This window comes from Ranitomeya variabilis, chromosome 3 (genome assembly GCF_051348905.1).
Source record: "Ranitomeya variabilis isolate aRanVar5 chromosome 3, aRanVar5.hap1, whole genome shotgun sequence".
Taxonomy (NCBI): Eukaryota; Metazoa; Chordata; class Amphibia; order Anura; family Dendrobatidae; genus Ranitomeya; species Ranitomeya variabilis.
Window position 1 is genome coordinate 770713682 of NC_135234.1, and position 23182 is coordinate 770736863.

Genomic DNA, 23182 nt, shown 5'->3' on the forward strand with positions numbered 1-23182 from the left:
TTTGTTTAGGATTATTGAATTTGTTTATTTTATTATGTACACCCCTCCGCACATGTGAAGCGCCATAGAATAAACGGCGCTATAAAAATACATAATAGTAGAAGGGCGAGACTCCCACCTGCACAGAGCATTTCAGGAGGTTACAATGTGGGAAGAGCCGGGGCCCCCAGAACCGCAGAGTATTTTAAAAAGTGCAAGGTCCAGAGGAGTGCAGAGTATTTTTTAGGAAAGAAGCCTGCTAATCTGGTCAAATGGGTAAAGAGACCTGGTGCACAGCAGTGCAGAGTATTTCAGGAGAGCATTGTGCAGATGGGAGGTTACCAGACTGACCATTACATACTGGTGGTCCAGCAGCACAGAGCATTTAAGGAGTTGACGTGTGCAGTCGGGGGCAGCAGACTCATACGGAAAGTTACTCATTAAACTGCAACTTTTAATAGACCCCACATTACAGGTAGACGGTCAGTGGGCAGCCGCATTTAGGGTCACTGGTCACCCTGCTGAACGCCCGCCGCACGAGCTAATAGCGGATTTATAATACACAGCGGTAAAAAAAAAAAAAATAATAGATCATTTACAATATTACAACCCAGAGTCAAAGAGTCTCAAAACTGAACCTGGGTGACCACCGATCCCATCACTTCTCCCCCGAGAAAGGTCGTGGCGAGCAGGATGACACCCACAATGGAAGTGGTCACAGCTTGCTACTCCCCTTTCCCAGAGCACTGAGCGGCTGCTCTGCCCGGTGGAGCAATGATGGATCTTCATCACCAGATGACCAGCAATGTTTCGCCGTTCAGTGAATGTCCACAGTCTGGATGTCACCATCTGACCACATGGGATACGTCCTTGGATTATCTCCACACCATGTGGGTTCACACTCACTTCTTCTGGAAAAACCCCATGATGGACGCCTGCTTGGTTCCCCCCTTGTTGGCAGCAGCAGTCTTCTTCGCCGTCCTTGGCTCCGTCTTGGCCTCGGTTTTGCCGGCTGTGGACAGTTTTGCTGACGGTTTGGACGCCGGTAACTCTTCTCCGCTATCAGTGCAGGACTCGCTCTCATACACCTTCTCCGTCACTGCAAAATGAAAAGGAGTCAGGCGGGGGTAAACGACACTGGGGGGCATCAAATGACGCAACTAGCGCAGAATCGCATGACTTCCACCATGATCGATACCCCGGGGGGCAACCACTATGGAATACAAGATCTCTGGCAGGATTCGCCATCGGACGCTTCACTGACAACTTTGTACTTCAGTTCCCGACCATTTCAGGATCTCTGCTTCCCGTCACCGCAGCATGAAATGAAGCCGGGATGGATCTGGCACCAAAATGCCGCCACAACCTGCAGACCCCCAGCCTGATTTACAGGGTGTAGAACCAGTGCTCCCAGCAGGTCAATATAATGCCAGGACATGCTGATCCTTCAGATGGCGCGGACCGTTCTCCGATTCTTCCCGCAGGGTCTCTTACCCATGGAGCCGTCACTGTCCATAAACATCTTGGATTTCAGAACGCGTTTCCGTTTTCGCCCCTTTTCTGTGGGCTGCGTCTGGTAAAAAAGCCAGATGATACATTAATAAAAAAAAAAGGGTAACAGAGCGCCCCGAGGGGCTTCATCTCACCTGCGGTTCTGTCTCCATCTTCATGACCGGCTCAGGCGGAGGAGGAGGGGACGTTGTCTTTACATCCGGAGACAAAGGAACAACTGCAGGTAAGAAATGACAATGTTCAGTCCCACGATAGGGGGGTTATCGAGAGCCACGGGGCCCCAAAACATCACCACAGATTACATGAATGGTTTATAGTTTGCAGCTGCCCCTTTAAATGCTCTTGGACCACACGCCGTAAACCTGGAGTCGGGGTTAATCCCCTCGATGCCTTAGCGCTAACGCCTTGTGGCGGCCCCTAGGGAACTGACCTTTTCCAGTCCAGTAAAAAGCGACAGATAAAATACGGCTGACGCAGTGTCAAGGGCTCTGGCGACCCTCACACACCGGCACATGCAGCCCCCCTGGGCACAGCGGCCGCCGCCAGATCTTATTAACACGGCTCAGAGCTCCACCTGCGACTAAACCTCGCGGCTCGGTGGGACAGCGACGAAAGCAAACACACATCAAAGCCGGAGCGGGCGTGGAGAGTGACGAGCAGGCGACACTGGCCGGCAGGCAGCGCTGACGCGGGGGCTCCGTGGTGGGATGGATGGCGATGTTTTGGCAGACGGCATGGCGGGAGATTACTCCTGCACAACAAATAGTGTGTGGGTGTGAAAGACGCCCGAGAAGGTGAGAACTGCCCGTGCCAGCGCAGACGGGTCACTGCCACCTACCGCCCTCGTCATCGCTGCTGTCAGACTGCGGCTTCTTGATCCTCCGCCGCTTCTTCACCAGCTTGTCCCGCTCCTCATCACTGTCTGACAACTCCACCCTCTTCGCTTTACTAAAACAGAAAAGTTTAACCAGAAGGTTGTCAGCCTGCGATTTATAGAGACAATGTCCCCTCCGTCCGGCAACGCCAAAAGCTCAAAAACATTTCCACTTCTCAAAGTGATTTACACAAGAATTCTGCCGAAATTGGTTTGATGGATGGCAGAAAAAGGTTTTCCACGTTTTTTAGAACTTTATAAACTGAAGTGAATTATAAACTTCAGAACGACTTGTCCTGCAAAAAAATACTGCAATTTTCGGATTATAAGACGCACTTTCCCCCAAAATTTACAAGGAACATGGTGATGCGTCTTATCTGAAAGTAGCTTACTGAGGGTGGCAGCTGCGGAGGAGGCAGGGTCACTGCTGCAGGAAGCTGGCGGCGGTAGGAGAGGGGCGAAGCTGCAGGCACTGGATTTCATAAAATGTCGGCAGTGAACGGAGTACCCTTCCCATTCATTTCCCTGCGGTGGGCTTCAGGAAAATGGCCGCTGGAGGCTACGACACATGCGCAGATTGAGATCTTGGGACTGCCGACATTATGAAAACCCAGGGCACACAGCATCGCACACCGGGACACCCCCTTCGACCCAAGCCCAGGGCCCGTAGCGTCGCACCGCCAGGACACCCGGTTCCTCCCAAGCCCAGGGCCCGCAGCATCGCACCACCGGGACACCCCCTTCCTTTCAAGCCCAGAGCCCGCAGCGTCGCATCGCCTCCTCACAACCCAGGGCCTGCAGTGTTGCACCGCCAGCACACCGCCTGCTCCCAAGCTCAGGGCATCACCCCACTCCTGCCGCCAACCCCCTCTGTAAGCTACAAAAAAAAATAAAAAAATCGTGAAGTCGCACCACCATTTTATTTTAAAATGTTGCCTATTTTCCGCCCAAAATTTGGATTGTGTCTTGTGGTCCACAAAATATGATAAATAAATCATCACGCGGATGAAGGGAGGGAAAAAGTTATGGCTTTTGGAAGAAAATGCAAACGGGCAAACAAACAAACAAATAACTGGCCCTGTCGTGAAGGGCAAAGATGCCGACACCTTTTCTTGCTTTTAGCAGCTGCTTTCGGGGGTTTGGGTTCCTTGTTCTCTGGGGACGGGACCTGCTGAGCTGCCGCCTTCTCCTCCTTCAGAGTCTCAGTGGTGGGAGACTCCTTCACTTTATCTGAAAGGCGAAAGAATGTCAAATGTCAAAGGTGACCGGCTGGAAGGAGGAAACAACAGCACACATTACCGATCCTGCACTATACTCCAGAGCTGCACTCACACCCGCGTTAAAATATCAGATTTTCGTCAGGTATAAATAATCCTGCCAAAAAGAACTATTTCAGAACTTTTTCCACTTTTAATCTCGCATATATTCTGAAAAAATTCCATTCCGAAACCACTGAGTGGAAAAACACAAAACTAAAAAAACGTGGTTGCATAAGTGTGAGCACCCTCTTATAATTGCGGCTGTGATTGTTCTCAGAATCAGCCGATCACATTTATCCCCATGTTACAAAGTAGTCAGCGCTCAGCTGCCGATATTTACAGCCATTCTGAATAACTCCATGGAAAGCGTCGCTATTCTAGGATTTTCCTGACATTTTCGGGTCAGTAAACAGCTGACAACACAGCAGAGGATCTGAGTGAGGAAAGTGGTCAGTAAGGAGAAGGGACAAACATCAGTTCTACCATGGACACTGTAAAGACATCAAGAAGGAGCTGAACTTTGGCCCAACAGTGACATCACCTGAACTGGATGTCCCTCAAAAAGGACGAGAAGAAAATTCCTCTGTGGAGCAGCCAAGAGGCCGACAGCAACATTAAAGGAGCTGCAGGAATTTCTGTCTAGTCCTGGTTGTGTCCTGCAGGTGACCAACATCTTCCATTTTTTTCTTCATGTGTCCGGCCTGTGAGGTCGGTGGCAAGCTTTATAAAGAAAAATATCGAGGCCCGGCTATGTTCTGTCAAAACCTCCATTATGTCACTAAAAGCATGTGGGGAACAAGTTACGGTCTGAAAAGACCAAGGAGGAACTTTTGGGCAATAATTCTGAAAAGTGCAATATCACCAGAAGACCACCATCCCCACAGTGAGGCATGGTGGGGGAACCATTGTGCTTTTGAGGCCGTTTTTCACCAGCAGCTGGAACTAGAGCTTTAGTCAAGGTTGAGGGGGGATTATGAACAGTCCAAATATCAGACAAATCTGCATCAAAACCTTCCGGCCTCTGCTAAAAGGCTGAAGATGAGGAGGAATTTCAGTTTTCTACATGACAACGACCCTAAGCAACCTCGAAAAAAAGCAAAAGAAAGATGGACATTCTGGAACGGCCCAGCCTGACCCCAGACCTTAACCCAAGTGGCAATCTGTGGTGACCTGAAAAGGGCTCTGTACACAGGAGATGCCCCCGCAATCTGTGGTGACCTGAAGAGGGCGCCGTACACAGGAGATGCCCCCACAATCTGTGGTGACCTGAAGAGGGCGCCGTACACAGGAGATGCCCCGCAATCTGTGGTGACCTGAAGAGGGCGCTGTACGCAGGAGATGTCCCCGCAATCTGTGGTGACCTGAAGAGGGCGCTGTACGCAGGAGATGTCCCCGCAATCTGTGGTGACCTGAAGAGGGCGTTGTACGCAGGAGATGTCCCCGCAATCTGTGGTGACCGGAGGAGGACGCTGTACACAGGAGATGTCCCCGCAATCTGTGGTGACCTGAAGAGGGCGCTGTACACAGGAGATGTCCCCGCAATCTGTGGTGACCGGAGGAGGACGCTGTACACAGGAGATGTCCCCGCAATCTGTGACCTGAAGAGGGCGCTGTACGCAGGAGATGTCCCCGCAATCTGTGGTGACCTGAAGAGGGCGTTGTACACAGGAGATGTCCCCGCAATCTGTGGTGACCTGAAGAGGGCGCTGTACACAGGAGATGTCCCCGCAATCTGTGGTGACCTGAAGAGGACGCTGTACACAGGAGATGCCCCCGCAATCTGTGGTGACCTGAAGAGGGCGCTGTACACAGGAGATGTCCCCGCAATCTGTGGTGACCTGAAGAGGGCGCTGTACACAGGAGATGTCCCCGCAATCTGTGGTGACCTGAAGAGGGCGCTGTACACAGGAGATGTCCCTGTAATCTGTGGTGACCTGAAGAGGACGCTGTACACAGGAGATGCCCCCGCAATCTGTGGTGACCTGAAGAGGACGCTGTACACAGGAGATGCCCCGCAATCTGTGGTGACCTGAAGAGGGCGCTGTACACAGGAGATGTCCCCGCAATCTGTGGTGACCTGAAGAGGGCGCTGTACACAGGAGATGTCCCCGCAATCTGTGGTGACCTGAAGAGGACGCTGTACACAGGAGATGTCCCCGCAATCTGTGGTGACCTGAAGAGGGCGCTGTACGAAAGAGATGTCCCCGCAATCTGTGGTGACCTGAAGAGGGCGCTGTACACAGGAGATGTCCCCGCAATCTGTGATGACCTGAAGAGGGCGCTGTACACAGGAGATGTCCCCGCAATCTGTGGTGACCTGAAGAGGGCTCTGTACACAGGAGATGTCCCAGCAATCTGTGGTGACCTGAAGAGGACGCTGTACACAGGAGATGTCCCCGCAATCTGTGGTGACCTGAAGAGGACGCTGTACACAGGAGATGTCCCCGCAATCTGTGGTGACCTGAAGAAGGCGCTGTACACAGGAGATGTCCCCGCAATCTGTGGTGACCTGAAGAGGACGCTGTACACAGGAGATGTCCCCGCAATCTGTGGTGACCTGAAGAGGACGCTGTACACAGGAGATGTCCCCGCAATCTGTGGTGACCTGAAGAGGACGCTGTACACAGGAGATGCCCCCGCAATCTGTGGTGATCTGAAGAGGGCGCTGTACACAGGAGATGCCCCCGCAATCTGTGGTGACCTGAAGAGGGCGCTGTACACAGGAGATGTCCCCGCAATCTGTGGTGACCTGAAGAGGGCGCTGTACACAGGAGATGTCCCCGCAATCTGTGACCTGAAGAGGGCGCTGTACACAGGAGATGTCCCCGCAATCTGTGGTGACCTGAAGAGGGCGCTGTACACAGGAGATGTCCCCACAATCTGTGGTGACCTGAAGAGGACGCTGTATACAGGAGATGCCCCCGCAATCTGTGGTGACCTGAAGAGGGCGCTGTACACAGGAGATGTCTCCGCAATCTGTGGTGACCGGAAGAGGACGCTGTACACAGGAGATGCCCCCACAATCTGTGGTGACCTGAAGAGGACGCTGTACACAGGAGATGTCCTGCAATCTGTGGTGACCTGAAGAGGACGCTGTACACAGGAGATGCCCCGCAATCTGTGGTGATCTGAAGAGGGCGCTGTACACAGGAGATGCCCCCACAATCTGTGGTGACCTGAAGAAGGCGCTGTACACAGGAGATGTCCCCGCAATCTGTGGTGACCTGAAGAGGGCGCTGTACACAGGAGATGTCCCCGCAATCTGTGGTGACCTGAAGAGGGCGTTGTACACAGGAGATGTCCCCGCAATCTGTGGTGACCTGAAGAGGACGCTGTACACAGGAGATGCCCCCACAATCTGTGGTGACCTGAAGAGGGCGCTGTACACAGGAGATGTCCCCGCAATCTGTGGTGACCTGAAGAGGGCGCTGTACACAGGAGATGTCCCCGCAATCTGTGGTGACCTGAAGAGGGCGCTGTACACAGGAGATGTCCCCGCAATCTGTGGTGACCTGAAGAGGGCGCTGTACACAGGAGATGTCCCCGCAATCTGTGGTGACCTGAAGAGGGCGCTGTACACAGATGCCCCCGCAATCTGTGGTGACCTGAAGAGGGCGCTGTACACAGGAGATGTCCCCGCAATCTGTGACCTGAAGAGGGCGCTGTACACAGGAGATGTCCCCGCAATCTGTGGTGACCTGAAGAGGGCGCTGTACACAGGAGATGTCCCCGCAATCTGTGGTGACCTGAAGAGGGCGCTGTACACAGGAGATGTCCCCGCAATCTGTGGTGACCTGAAGAGGGCGCTGTACACAGATGCCCCCGCAATCTGTGGTGACCTGAAGAGGGCTCTGTACACAGGAGATGCCCCCGCAATCTGTGGTGACCTGAAGAGGGCGCTGTACACAGGAGATGCCCCTGCAATCTGTGGTGATCTGAAGAGGGCGCTGTACACAGGAGATGTCCCCGCAATCTGTGGTGACCTGAAGAGGGCTCTGTACACAGGAGATGTCCCGCAATCTGTGGTGACCTGAAGAGGACGCTGTACACAGATGCCCCCGCAATCTGTGGTGACCTGAAGAGGGCTCTGTACACAGGAGATGCCCCCGCAATCTGTGGTGACCGGAGGAGGACGCTGTACACAGGAGATGCCCCCGCAATCTGTGGTGACCTGAAGAGGGCGCTGTACACAGGAGATGTCCCCGCAATCTGTGGTGACCTGAAGAGGGCGCTGTACACAGGAGATGTCCCCGCAATCTGTGGTGACCTGAAGAGGGCGCTGTACACAGGAGATGTCCCCGCAATCTGTGGTGACCTGAAGAGGACGCTGTACACAGGAGATGTCCCCGCAATCTGTGGTGACCTGAAGAGGGCGCTGTACACAGGAGATGTCCCCGCAATCTGTGACCTGAAGAGGGCGCTGTACACAGGAGATGCCCCCGCAATCTGTGACCTGAAGAGGGCGCTGTACACAGGAGATGTCCCCGCAATCTGTGACCTGAAGAGGGCGCTGTACACAGGAGATGTCCCCGCAATCTGTGACCTGAAGAGGGCGCTGTACACAGGAGATGTCCCCGCAATCTGTGGTGACCTGAAGAGGGCGCTGTACACAGGAGATGTCCCCGCAATCTGTGACCTGAAGAGGGCGCTGTACACAGGAGATGTCCCCGCAATCTGTGACCTGAAGAGGGCGCTGTACACAGGAGATGTCCCCGCAATCTGTGACCTGAAGAGGGCGCTGTACACAGGAGATGTCCCACAATCTGTGGTGACCTGAAGAGGGCGCTGTACACAGGAGATGTCCCCGCAATCTGTGACCTGAAGAGGGCGCTGTACACAGGAGATGTCCCCGCAATCTGACAGATGTGGAGCTGCTGTAGGAAACAAGGGGCGAGAATCTCCAGTTCTAGATGAGCCGAGTGATCGGCCCCAAACCAAAAAGACGGAATGTCAGAAATACACAGTATTAGTAAATTTATGCAACCACATTATTTTACTTTAACTTTTGCACCTGAGAACAGTGGATTTGTACAGACTTGTACAGACTATGGGTGAGAAGGTATTTTGAGGTTTATAAGACGCACCCCAAATTTTGGGGAGAGAAATAGGAAGACAAAACTTTTTTTTTTGTAATAAAATGGTGGTGCTTACAATCCATACGTCTTATTACTTACCGGGGTCCCAGGGTCGCTGCTGGAGGAGGCAGGAGTGGGGCAATGCTGCGGACCCCAGACTGAGAGAAAGGGGGGTACGATGTGCGGTGCTGCGGGTGTTCGGTGGTGCGGGGGCCCTGACGACATTTTGTGAAAGCCCAGAGCCCCCGCACTTCCATGATTTACTATGCGGGGGACTGTGGGAACATGGCTGCCGGGGGCGGTGCACGCGCAGATGGAGATCTCGGGAGATGAGTTCTTGTGAAGGGACAAATTAAGAAAGATTCTCCATTTTGTGTTTTTGACTCCATTTTCTTGTTGCTTAAAGATAAATTCTGTTATTTAATTAGGTAAAAGGTTACAGCTGCCATGAAGTAACTTTATCTTGTTGTTCACAAGCCTGGTATGCAACTACGCTATGGTTCATAATTGGTATAAAGACCTTGAGTCTTCTGACTCGAGCCAGATAATAGATTCGGGGGTGTATCGCTATACAAGACTGAGGCACCTGTTAGAAAAACACATACTATGCCAAGAAGATATGACTATATATGTACCGTATTTTTCGGACTATAAGACGCACCGGACCATAAGGCGCACCCCAAATTTGGGGTGAAAATTGCAGAAAAAAAGATTTTTTATAAGATGGGGGTTCGTCTTATTGTCCGAATTTACAGTATCTTACCTGAGGGCTGGTGGTGGCAGAGCAGGGTCACAGGAGGCATGGTGGCGGCAGAGGTGGTGATGCGGTACGGCGTGCACCTGAGCAGGGTCCCTTCCTGCTTAGGTGGGCGACGCCACGGCCTGGTGTCCATGGGAGGGTGGCAGCAGTGGTTACCGACAGAGGTGCTGGGATGAGGAGGCACAAGTGAGAGGTATGGCGTGAGAGGGGTCCCTTTCCCCGGTGAGGTGATGGAAGGATCTCGTGGGCACATGGACTGGAGATGATGGAGGTAGTGGTGTACATTGTGAAGCGAGTATTCCACAGGAGCTCAGATGTCTGAGTCCTTGCCGCTTCCCGGCGCTCCTCAGCGCAATAATTATTTCAGAAGCCGGTAATAAGTGAGGAGCTCCGCTACCGAGACACAGCCGCCATGACCAGACACTGCGGGAAAAGGGCCTCTGTACTGCTGCGAGCCCTGCTGGAGGCGGAGAGCCGGCCGTGCCATGCGGTGCTGAGGAGCGCCGGGAAGCGGCAAGGACTCAGACATCTGAGCGCCTGTGGAATACTCGCTTCACAATGTACACCACTACCTCCATCATCTCCAGTCCATGTGCCCACGAGATCCTTCCTGAACCTTGCTGCACCCATCCTGGGAAGCAAAAGGATGGAGTATACAGAGTCCAAAGTCCCGGTGAGGTGATGCAGCAGCCCGGTAAGGCAGCAGAGCCGGGTGAATCCTGTTGTTATCGGTGGGGTGGGCGCGGCCATCTTCCTGAGGCCGCGCGTGCGCAGATAGAGCGCTCTGCTGCCCGGGGCTTCAGGAAAATGGCCGCAGGATGCCGCATGCGCGCAGATGGGGATCGCGGCAGCCATTTTCCTGAAGCCGAGTTCGCATCTCGGCTTCAGGAAAATGGCCGCCGCGATCCCCATCTGCGCACCCACGGCCATTTTCCTGAAGCCCCGGGCAGCAGAGCGCTCTATCTGCGCACGCGCTGCCTCAGGAAGATGGCTGCGCCCACCGATAACAGGATTCACCCGGCTCTGCTGCCTTACCGGGCTGCTGCATCACCTCACCGGGAAAAGGGACCCCGCTCACTGCGCCTCCTCATCTCCGCACCTCTGCTGCCACACCTCTGCCGCCGCACCTCTGCCGCCACGGTAAGCCTGCATTGCGACTATTAGACGCACCCCCCATTTTCCCCCTTTTTTGGGGGGGGAAAAAGTGCGTCTTGTAGTCCGAAAAATACGGTAGTTTCTGTTTTTTCTGTATACTCATGGGTTAAGTTTTTCCTGCATTCTTATAGGTTAAGAACTGTGAGCGTGTTCTTAATGCTGATTGGTTGAAGTATAATTTCTATGATTATGAAAAGCGATACACAATAAAACGGGGGCCAGAGATCTGCTCGATCCCCCATACAGAGACACACGTCTCCGTCTGGTCATTTTCAGTTGCTGGCAACGCCCTGTAGATTAATTTGGAAATCACTGAGTCAACCGTGAAGGATCAATTTATATCCTCCCTCAACAGTTGGCGCCCGAAAACGTGGGGCCCCAAGCAGGAACGCCTCTGCCCCCCGGAGGACAACAAGACAAAGGACCCTCGGACCGGACACAGGCACTGGAAAATTGGGACTGATCATCCCCCACAACAACCACGGCAAGTTGGCAGTTATACTGTCCAGACTGACCGTTTGGTGTGGTTTTCCTGTGTTTGTGCTGCAAAGAGGATCTGAGGTTTGTCCCCGATGGTGGGGTTATTCTTGGGTGGAATCATATAGAGGTGTAGTTCCGTTGGCAGCCCAGTGCTCGAACCGTACCTCATAAGGGACGGACACCCCGGATTGACCAGTGATGTAATTCTCTTTATAGTCAAAATATCCTGAATTCCTGATCATTGTTAGAATCAGGCGCGGTGAGGTGATCGAAGATTGGGTAGGATGCGTAACTCAGGAATTATATATTTATATATCTCCAGAGGTGTCCGGAGGGAAAGTCTAAGACGCCCTCCTCCTTTCACCGAGTACCGCGATTTTGGGTTGTCCCAGCGGGGGACAGGTAGACCCAGTGGAATAGACTATACGGCCGCTCTAGTACTATGCACGACAAAGTAAGGATATTTAGCTCTAAAGGAGAATCAGTTTCCGTGGAAGGAAAAGAAGACTTTGAATTTGTGTGATGAATCTGATATTGTTAGCCCAAAGACGGGGAAAATATTCTCAATTATGGGTTTTTCTAAGGTGTTCTGGTATGTGAATTGTGTGATGAAGGTTTTGTAGAAATTAATTAAGTCTGAGAACTGCTGTATTCCGTTTCTGTGTTTATCTCTAAAATACCCGATGGGAGGGGGGAGTCCAACAGCTGCGCTATTGCTTTCTCTGTGTTGAGGAATGCTGTGATTTTCTTATCTCTGCTGTGCCTCGTATGGAGGGGTCACGTACCTGTGTTCTACGTTTCTCTATATTTTCTGTCGCGCTGGGAGATTTGTGTTTAAACAATAGTTGAAATATGGTACCTAGTTTTAGAAGGAAACTTGTAAGAGATTGTTTGATTATCAGTGTAATTGAAAGATTGGTAAAAGATTCACCTGCTTCAAGTTGAGTGGTTGATATATAGCAAATTGAGGATCAACAGAGGATGTGAATTCTGATTGTTTTTGGGACGCTGAAAAAGGAAAGTTGTCTATTACTATGACAAAAAACTGAATGTTTTGTGGTGCAAGAAGGAACTGAGAAAGTGACTGAGATTAATGTGTCGGGAAAGCAAACAATCCAAAATTTGGGACAGGGGGTCTCCCTGCTAGATAATATGGTCCCTCCCCAGGAAATTAAGCCTCTACTCCCGACTGTAAGCCCTATGCCCCTTAACCCCAAGGCACCAATATATCCTGGACTGCCGAGAAGTTCTATGGGCGTCTTATGGTAGTATTTAAAGATCAGGGATTCTCACTGTATAATAAAGCCCATTCACACATTTTTGTGGCAGCTTTGATGTCCAGCCTTAAATCTGAATTGAAAGAGGCAATAATGTCAGTCAGACCCGATATCGAGACTTCCACTCCGGATGATGCATTGAAAATAGTAAAGAGTTTTCAAAAGAATTTAGCCCGTTCTGCATCAGCAGGGAAATTAAAGGTTAAATCAGTGGCCGCAGTGATTCCTACTACAATCTCAGCCCCTACCCCAGCTACAAGGACGCAGCTCCGCTCCTTATCAGTGGCCCATGTAACAGACCTCAGCTCCTGCCCTCCCTACCTTACACAAATCCAATATCCCTTTTAACCCTGTCTGGAAATCTCTCTCCCAAGCCCCGTCATGTCAATTCTCAGACCAAGAGCTTGTTTTAATCGGTGTAGATGGCAGACCCAATAAATATACTCTTACAAAACCCATCCCATTGGGACCCTTCCCTGAAGTCACGGCTCAGTTCGTAATCTCTCCCATATGTCCGGTAAATTTACTGGGGGCAGATTTATTATCACAGTTCCGCTCCAGAATACAATTCCAAGATGATGGTCAGATGTTCCTTACGCTATATAACCCCTATGAAGATGAACACAATGAGATCTGTATCCTACATGCCCTTCCCACAGTTATGATGGTCCTGATAGGCCCAGATCCACCCCCAATAATGCCTGTGGAACCAGTAAGTGTTTTTCAAACCTGGTGCCCCTTTTCCCAAAGTCCATCAGTACCCTTTGAAACATGATCAGGAGCGGGGCCTCAAGGGGCAAATACAAACGTTGCTCGATAATGGTGCTCTGGTACCCTGTGTTTCCCCATGTAACACGCCCTTGTTTCCCGTTAAGAAAAAGACCTCACCCGGCCAACCCCCTGTGTACCGGCTGGTACAAGATCCACGGGCAGTTAATGCAGCTACTGTTCTGGAAACTCTGGTGGTGCCTAATCCACATACTCTTTTGTCCCAGATATCTCAGGATGCTGCTTGGTTCACAGTTATCAACCTCGCCAATGCCTTCTTCAGCATTCCATTACACCCAGATTGCCAGTTCTGTTTGCATTTATTTATCAGGGATGACAACAGAGCAGGAAGCCATTGCTGCCACTGTTAGCCTCCTCAAGTATCTGGCAGATCTGAACTGTCGGGTTTCGGCCTCGAAATTTTGGTTCTGCCTTGGTCAAGTGATATTTTTGGGTCACTGTCTCCTTCAGGGTGTCAGACACCTCACAGAAGAAAGAAAAATAGCCGTCAGCTCCCTTCCTTTTCCAAAAAATGAGACTGAACTCCAGCGTTTTCTTGGACTATGTACTTATTGTCGTCAGTGGATACCGGACGCATCCCGCATAATGCAACCTCTCTACAATGCCCTGAAAGACGGTTTAAGATGTGCTGATGATTTGGCAGATTCCACCCCGGATACGCTGTTACTACGGAAGATACCGTAGTGCACGGAGCTGCACTCCCTCCCTCACTGTCAACACAAGAAGTAGAACTTCAGGCTCTGCCTACTGCATGTGTTCTGGCCAAAGACAGGTGGGCTAATATATACACGGACTCACAGTATGCATTTGGTATTGCTCATGATTTCGGAGCCCTATGGGCCAATCGAGGGTTTATTACCACCGCCAGGACTCCAGTGAAGAATGCTGAAGCTGTTAAAACCCTCATGGACTCAATCAAATTACCTACCCAGGTGGCCATTATCAAAGTTAAGGAGCACGGTCCTAGGAACAGTCCACACACTGTTGGTAACGCCTTTGTGGATATGCAAGCAAAAGCTGCTGCTCTCCTACCTATTGACGTGACCATACGACCATACCAGCTCTGGTGACCACACGCTCTCAGCGTAAACAGTTACAAGAAACACTGACTCTACAGGAACCTGATGATCCACGCCAGACTGAGGTTTTCTGTCGGACCCCACGAGACCGCTTAATGACGATGCAGAGAATGTCCCCAAAGGAAGAAGTGAAGCAGTGGAAGGCTGATGGAGCATGTATGGACAATGGTCTCTGGAAAAAGGACCAACTTGTGTGTCTCCCTAAGCGGATGTACCCGGCTATTGCCACGTGGGCACATGGGCCCACACATCGAGGAAAAAATGTACAAAAATTCTACTGGGCTCCAGGTATTTCTACAGTCCTGACAGCACTCAACCGTGCATGTAATATCTGTCAGACCTGCAATCCCGGTCAACTTCAACGTGTACCCCCAAAGCACCTTGCAAATGTGGTGCCAATATTCAAAAAGGGCTCTAAAAGTGAACCTGGAAATTATAGGCCAGTAAGTCTAACCTCTATTGTTGGTAGAATATTTGAAGGGTTTCTGAGGGATGTTATTCTGGATTATCTCAATGAGAATAACTGTTTAACTCCATATCAGCATGGGTTTATGAGAAATCGCTCATGTCAAACCAATCTAATCAGTTTTTATGAAGAGGTAAGCTATAGGCTGGACCACGGTGAGTCATTGGACGTGGTATATCTCGATTTTTCCAAAGCGTTTGATACCGTGCCGCACAAGAGGTTGGTACACAAAATGAGAATGCTTGGTCTGGGGGAAAATGTGTGTAAATGGGTTAGTAACTGGCTTAGTGATAGAAAGCAGAGGGTGGTTATAAATGGTATAGTCTCTAACTGGGTCGCTGTGACCAGTGGGGTACCGCAGGGGTCGGTATTGGGACCTGTTCTCTTCAACATATTCATTAATGATCTGGTAGAAGGTTTACACAGTAAAATATTGATATTTGCAGATGATACAAAACTATGTAAAGCAGATAATACAAGAGAAGATAGTATTCTGCTACAGATGGATCTGGATAAGTTGGAAACTTGGGCTGAAAGGTGGCAGATGAGGTTTAACAATGATAAATGTAAGGTTATACACATGGGAAGAAGGAATCAATATCACCATTACACACTGAACGGGAAACCACTGGGTAAATCTGACAGGGAGAAGGACTTGGGGATCCTAGTTAATGATAAACTTACCTGGAGCAGCCAGTGCCAGGCAGCAGCTGCCAAGGCAAACAGGATCATGGGGTGCATTAAAAGAGGTCTGGATACACATGATGAGAGCATTATACTGCCTCTGTACAAATCCCTAGTTAGACCGCACATGGAGTACTGTGTCCAGTTTTGGGCACCGGTGCTCAGGAAGGATATAATGGAACTAGAGAGAGTACAAAGGAGGGCAACAAAGTTAATAAAGGGGATGGGAGAACTACAATACCCAGATAGATTAGCGAAATTAGGATTATTTAGTCTAGAAAAAAGACGACTGAGGGGCGATCTAATAACCATGTATAAGTATATAAGGGGACAATACAAATATCTCACTGAGGATCTGTTTATACCAAGGAAGGTGACGGGCACAAGGGGGCATTCTTTGCGTCTGGAGGAGAGAAGGTTTTTCCACCAACATAGAAGAGGATTCTTTACTGTTAGGGCAGTGAGAATCTGGAATTGCTTGCCTGAGGAGGTGGTGATGGCGAACTCAGTCGAGGGGTTCAAGAGAGGCCTGGATGTCTTCCTGGAGCAGAACAATATTGTATCATACAATTATTAGGTTCTGTAGAAGGACGTAGATCTGGGGATTTATTATGATGGAATATAGGAATATAGGCTGAACTGGATGGACAAATGTCTTTTTTCGGCCTTACTACTAACTATGTTACCTTGTTAAGCCCGACTATCCTTTCCAAAGGCTCCAGGTGGACCACATCACGTTGCCTAAGTCTGGAAGGTATGAATATTGTCTGGTGGTTGTCGACATGTTCTCCAGTTGGCCGGAAGCATTCCCAGTTACCAACATGACTGCAAAGACCACAGTAAAGAAACTGGTGATGGAAGTTATATGCAGATATAGTGTTACAGAAGTCATCGAACGTGACCAAGTTCCGGCCTTTTCTTCTCATGTGTATCAGGAGGTTCTGACAATGCTTGGATCCACTGTAGCTCTCCATACTCTGTACTATCCACAATCTAGTGGGAAAGTTGAGAGGCTGAACGGCACACTGAAGGGACAATTGACCAAAATGATGCAGGAGACTACGGCTCCATGGCCAGAGCTCCTACCCATTGTACTGTACCACATTCGTACTACCCCTAAGGCAGAACATGGCCTGTCCCCATATGAGATATTGTTTAGTGCTAGGCCCTCAGTTGCAAATTTCCAGTCTCAGTAGTTATCAGAAGAAACTGACCGTACTGTTCAATATGTTATTCAGCTTAGTAGAAATCTTGCTAACACCTATGTTTTAGTTTTTTTTCTTCCCTTCCAGATTCAGCAGAAACCGACACTTGTCACAACTTGAAATCTGGTGGTTTCGTGGTCGTGAAAAGGCATGTCAGAAAACACGGACTAGAACGCTTATATGACGGTCCCTACCAAGTCCTCAGTATCACTCCTATGTCAGCAAAGCTGGAAGGAAGGCCGACGTGGATCTACGCATCGCACTGCAAGCTGGTCAAACAGACTAGTAGCAAATAAGGGGACATAATGTTTTGGTTTTTCGTATTTCCATATAATAATATTGGTAACCACATGGGACAGCCTAAATTCCCCAATATCCTTGAGTAATAAGTTTGTACAATATCATGAAAGATTAATAGCACAGATGGGTATAGCCAATAAAATTGTCAGTTCTATTTCCATTTACCCTAAGATTACACAAATGTGGGATACATTGGTTAGGGCCACAGATTATTTAGATGATCAAATTTGGGATATATTGGATATACTTAATACTACTGTTGCTGTCCAAAACCAACTTATCATAGTCACTAATCAACACACTGTAGTACTGGATTACTTAACAGCAGCACAGGGTGGTATGTGTCAGGTTATTGGACCCGCTTGCTGTCATTATATAGATCCCAATAGCACAATGAAGTTAAACTTAGAGGATATTCAAAGACTCAGAGCTCAATATAATAAAGACAATGACCGTAATAAGGACAGTTGGTGGGCAGACACCTTCTCCTTTTTTAATCCAGCCAATTGGTTTGAGGGACCTGGGGGCTGGATAGCTGAAATCTTTCAAAGTTTGTTATATATTGCTGCCTTTATCCTTGTCATGTATGTAATACTAAAACTTGTTCTTTGGTGTATTTCTGTGTGTATTAGGAAACTCTGCACTAAGACAACTAATGATGAAACCAAAAGCGTTGCCACCTCGCTCTGCTCTTCTCTACACCGATTTCACAAAGTTACCTGATGAAGATGTTGAAACCAAGCGTATGGCTATCTTCAAAAGATCATCACCACTGTTATCAATAATTGTTATTCGTAAATTCTAGTATACAGGGGGGACGGGTACGCCGCAACAGCCATGGCTGGTAACAAGGCACCAGTCATGTGAAGACCAGTACCCCTCGGGCTTAGAGCTTGGGATAGTACCTCTGATGCTGGACATTAATTAACAAAATTTATCTAGGGGGGGAATGTGAAGGGACAAATTAAGAAAGGTTCTCCATTTTGTGCTTTTCGACTCCATTTTCTTGTTGCTTAAAGATAAATTCTGTTATTTAATTAGGTAAAAGGTTACAGCTGCCATGAAGTAATTTTATCTTGTTGTTCACAAGCCTGGTATGCAACTAGGCTATGGTTCATAATTGGTATAAAGACCTTGAGTCTTCTGACTCGAGCCAGATAATAGATTCGGGGGTGTATCGCTATACAAGACTGAGGCATCTGTTAGAAAAACACATACTATTCCAAGAAGATATGACCATATATGTAGTTTCCAGTTTTTCTGTATACTCATGGGTTAAGTTTTTCCTGTATTCTTATAGGATAAGAACTGTGAGCGTGGTCTTAATGCTGATTGGTTGAAGTATAATTTCTATGATTATGAAAAGCAATACACAATAAAACGGGGGCCAGAGATCTGCTCGATCCCCCATACAGAGACATACGTGGTCATTTTCAGTTGCCGGCAACGCCCTGTAGATTAATTTGGAAATCACGGAGTTAACCGTGAAGGATCAATTTAGATCCTCCCTCAACATTCTCAGCACCAACATGTCCATCTGCGCATGCACCACCCCGGCAGCCATGTTCCCACAGTCCCCCGCATAGTAAATCATGGAAGTGCGGGGGCTCAGGGCTTTCACTAAATGTCGGCAGAGCCCCCGCACATCCGAACACCCGCAGCATTGCACATCGTACACCCCTTTCTCCCAGTCTGGGGTCCGCAGCGTCACCCCACTCCTGCCTCCGCCAGCAGCGACCCTGGGACCCCGCTCCACCGCGGCCGGTAAGGTATATTCGCATTATTAGATGCACACCCCCTCCAATTTGGGGGAAAAATAGGGGTGCGTCTTATAATCCGAAAAATACGGTAATTGAGACGTTACCATTTGGGGCCCTCAGGCTCGGCGGTGATTACTCACTCATAGACGCTTTCCCAAAGAAGTTGTTCATGGCGCTGGATTTAGCGGATGGTTTACTGCTGGATTCAGGAACCTGGAGAAAAGGAAAAAGGGAAAAACAGTGAGAAAGTCTCCAGAAAATAACAGGTCACATATCTACAAAACTCCAACTGCATCCAGAGCTGAACTCCTGCTACTGTACGATACCGGAAACTGTCAGCAACATAACTGCAGACAACATCGGAAAATACAAAGATCCAGACAGAAGAACTAATGAATGTACAGGGTGACCACAGCAGAATAGTGAGTGCAGCTCTGGGGTACAATACAGGATGTAACTCAGGATCAGTAATGTAATGTATGTACACAGTGACTGCACCAGCAGAATAGTGAGTGCAGCTCTGGGGTATAATACAGGATGTAACCCAGGATCAGTAATGTGATGTATGTACACAGTGACTGCACCAGCAGAATAGTGAGTGCAGCTCTGCAGTATAATACAGGATGTAACTCAGGATCAGTAATGTATGTACACAGTGACTGCACCAGCAGAATAGTGAGTGCAGCTCTGGAGTATAATACAGGATGTAACTCAGGATCAGTAATGTAATGTATGTACACAGTGACTGCACCAGCAGAATAGTGAGTGCAGCTCTGGAGTATAATACAGGATGTAACTCGGGATCAGTAATGTAATGTATGTACACAGTGACTGCACCAGCAGAATAGTGAGTGCAGCTCTGGGGTATAATACAGGAGGTAACTCAGGATCAGTAATGTATGTACACAGTGACTGCACCAGCAGAATAGTGAGTGCAGCTCTGGAGTATAATACAGGATGTAACTCAGGATCAGTAATGTAATGTATGTACACAGTGACTGCACCAGCAGAATAGTGAGTGCAGCTCTGGAGTATAATACAGGATGTAACTCGGGATCAGTAATGTAATGTATGCACACAGTGACTGCACCAGCAGAATAGTGAGTGCAGCTCTGGGGTATAATACAGGATGTAACTCAGGATCAGTAATGTATGTACACAGTGACTGCACCAGCAGAATAATGAGTGCAGCTCTGGAGTATAATACAGGAGGTAACTCAGGATCAGTAATGTATGTACACAGTGACTGCACCAGCAGAATAGTGAGTGCAGCTCTGGGGTATAATACAGGATGTAACTCAGGATCAGTAATGTGTGTACACAGTGACTGCACCAGCAGAATAGTGAGTGCAGCTCTGGGGTATAATACAGGATGTAACTCAGGATCAGTAATGTAATGTATGTACACAGTGACTGCACCAGCAGAATAGTGAGTGCAGCTGTGGGGTATAATACAGGATGTAACTCAGGATCAGTAATGTAATGTATGTACACAGTGACTGCACCAGCAGAATAGTGAGTGCAGCTCTGGGGTATAATACAGGATGTAACTCAGGATCAGTAATGTAATGTATGTACACAGTGACTGCACCAGCAGAATAGTGAGTGAAGCTCTGGGGTATAATATAGGATGTAACTCAGGATCAGTAATGTATGTACACAGTGACTGCACCAGCAGAATAGTGAGTGCAGCTCTGGGGTATAATACAGGATTTAACTCAGGATTAGTAATGTAATGTATGTACACAGTGACTGCACCAGCAGAATAGTGAGTGCAGCTCTGGGGTATAATACAGGATGTAACTCAGGATCAGTAATGTATGTACACAGTGACCGCACCAGCAGAATAGTGAGTGCAGCTCTGGGGTATAATACAGGAAGTAACTCCGGATCAGTTATGTAATGTATGTACACAGTGACTATATCAGCAGAATAGTGAGTGCAGCTCTGGGGTATATTACTTACAGCGCTTTCTTTGGCTTCGGGTTTTGTGCCTTTCTGAGCCTCTTGGGACTTGGATGCCGGACGTGAGAACATTCCCATGATGCCTTTTGGCTGTTGGGGTGCAGCTTTGGCGGCCGGTGGTGACTTGAACCCATTGACGGCCGGTGTAGCAGATATGTTCTGCGTCTCGTTCGGTTGGTAGTGTGATTTCTGGAGCTGCGCCACTTCCTCCGGAGATCGGGGCACGGCGGCCGGACACTGGATGGCACTGAACCTGGGGAAGGTAGCACAGTGTTAGTGATGGTGCAGTGTGGGGGAGGGTCCTGGCTCGGACGCTGTGGATATGGCCTGGTGGTGACGCACTTATTGCAGTTCTGCAGGTTGTTCTTGACGATGTCGTAGTCTGCACTGAAGAGCGGCGCGCTGTCCTTAAGTGTGGCCTTCTGGATGCTGTACACGTGGACGGTGGCCACCACGCTGAGCTTGGACTTTGCAGCTGAAAAAAAAAAAAAAGAAAATCGGGAGAAGAGGTTAAAACCCACAAAACACCAAGACGATGTGGAGCCGAAATGTGAGAGCAGGTGAGGACGGTACCTTCCAGCTTCTCCTCCCTCACTACCGCCACCTTGTGGAACTGCAATGACAATGGAGGAGATGAGTTATACAGGGATGGCACCGAGATTCGAGATGCACAGTAGCGGACACCCCCCCTTTGGCACGGTCACAGTAGCGGACACCCCCCCCCTTTGGCACGGTCACAGTAGCGGATGCCCCCCCCCAGCATTACAGTACATAGCACAAACCCCGATGTCCAGCGTATCTCAGCCACTGGACTTGTACGAGCACCAGGTCTGTGGGGGCCTCAGCAGGACCCCCAGTTACCCTGACAACTGATCGGCAACCAGCGATCGCAGGACAGGGTGGAGGCACTTGGACCGCACTGGTGGCCAGCGGCATTTGTGGGGTTAAACAGAAGGGCTGAGGGCGGCGGCTGTGTCCATAGCTGGGTGCACATCGCCCTCTAGTGTCAGGAGCAGGCGGATGCTCCCTGCTCTTACTGCGGGGCCGTACTCACGGGGTGGCCGTCCTGCACACACGTCCCGCTCAGCAGGTAGGTCACGTGCACCTGTGCGCTCACATTCTCCTTCCTCTTCCGAGTGACGTAATCGTACAGCATCCTGCAAGAGCGAGGACAGAGCTGTAGAGGCCCCGCCACACTGTACAGGAACTACAAACCCCAGCAGACCAGGACCGGGCAAGCTGAGGACCACCTGTCTGTACCCCAATACTCACTGCTTGGCTTGGTTCACGTGAACCCCGAGAGTGTGACTCAGCCATTTATAGGTCACCTGGGGAAGAGGGAAGATAATGAGGAGCCGAATATGGGGGGGGCGACAGCGGGCAAAGGAGGGGGGGGCGACAGAGCGGGCAGAGGAGGAGGGGGGGCGACAGAGCGGGCAGAGGAGGGGGGGGCGACACAGCGGGCAGAGGAGGAGGGGGGGCGACACAGCGGGCAGAGGAGGAGGGGGGGCGACACAGCGGGCAGAGGAGGAGGGGGGGCGACACAGCGGGCAGAGGAGGAGGGGGGGCGACACAGCGGGCAGAGGAGGAGGGGGGGCGACACAGCGGGCAGAGGAGGAGGGGGGGCGACACAGCGGGCAGAGGAGGAGGGGGGGCGACACAGCGGGCAGAGGAGGAGGGGGGGCGACACAGCGGGCAGAGGAGGAGGGGGGGCGACACAGTGGGCAGAGGAGGAGGGGGGGCGACACAGCGGGCAGAGGAGGAGGGGGGGCGACACAGCGGGCAGAGGAGGAGGGGGGGCGACACAGCGGGCAGAGGAGGAGGGGGGGCGACACAGCGGGCAGAGGAGGAGGGGGGGCGACACAGCGGGCAGAGGAGGAGGGGGGGCGACACAGCGGGCAGAGGAGGAGGGGGGGCGACACAGCGGGCAGAGGAGGAGGGGGGGCGACACAGCGGGCAGAGGAGGAGGGGGGGCGACACAGCGGGCAGAGGAGGAGGGGGGGCGACACAGCGGGCAGAGGAGGAGGGGGGCGACACAGCGGGCAGAGGAGGAGGGGGGGCGACACAGCGGGCAGAGGAGGAGGGGGGGCGACACAGCGGGCAGAGGAGGAGGGGGGGCGACACAGCGGGCAGAGGAGGAGGGGGGGCGACACAGCGGGCAGAGGAGGAGGGGGGGCGACACAGCGGGCAGAGGAGGAGGGGGGGCGACACAGCGGGCAGAGGAGGAGGGGGGGCGACACAGCGGGCAGAGGAGGAGGGGGGGCGACACAGCGGGCAGAGGAGGAGGGGGGGCGACACAGCGGGCAGAGGAGGAGGGGGGGCGACACAGCGGGCAGAGGAGGAGGGGGGGCGACACAGCGGGCAGAGGAGGAGGGGGGGCGACACAGCGGGCAGAGGAGGAGGGGGGGCGACACAGCGGGCAGAGGAGGAGGGGGGGCGACACAGCGGGCAGAGGAGGAGGGGGGGCGACACAGCGGGCAGAGGAGGAGGGGGGGCGACACAGCGGGCAGAGGAGGAGGGGGGGCGACACAGCGGGCAGAGGAGGAGGGGGGGCGACACAGCG

At 50.9% G+C, this 23182-nt stretch overlaps 1 protein-coding gene across 1 annotated transcript in view; it reads right to left on the reverse strand.

Moving 5' to 3' along the window:
• Window positions 1–412: 412 nt before the first annotated feature.
• POLD3 (DNA polymerase delta 3, accessory subunit) overlaps window positions 413–23182 on the reverse strand; it is a 31720-nt gene continuing 8950 nt past the window's right edge. The window contains exons 2-12 of the mRNA XM_077298830.1: window positions 21892–21947; window positions 21674–21776; window positions 21193–21232; window positions 20962–21094; window positions 20620–20872; window positions 18795–18867; window positions 3472–3595; window positions 2330–2439; window positions 1626–1708; window positions 1474–1552; window positions 413–1078 (exon numbers count right to left, since the gene is read on the reverse strand). Coding sequence (XP_077154945.1) covers window positions 882–1078; window positions 1474–1552; window positions 1626–1708; window positions 2330–2439; window positions 3472–3595; window positions 18795–18867; window positions 20620–20872; window positions 20962–21094; window positions 21193–21232; window positions 21674–21776; window positions 21892–21947 — 1251 coding nt within the window. The 3' untranslated portion in view covers window positions 413–881. The remainder of the gene's footprint in view (window positions 1079–1473; window positions 1553–1625; window positions 1709–2329; window positions 2440–3471; window positions 3596–18794; window positions 18868–20619; window positions 20873–20961; window positions 21095–21192; window positions 21233–21673; window positions 21777–21891; window positions 21948–23182) is intronic.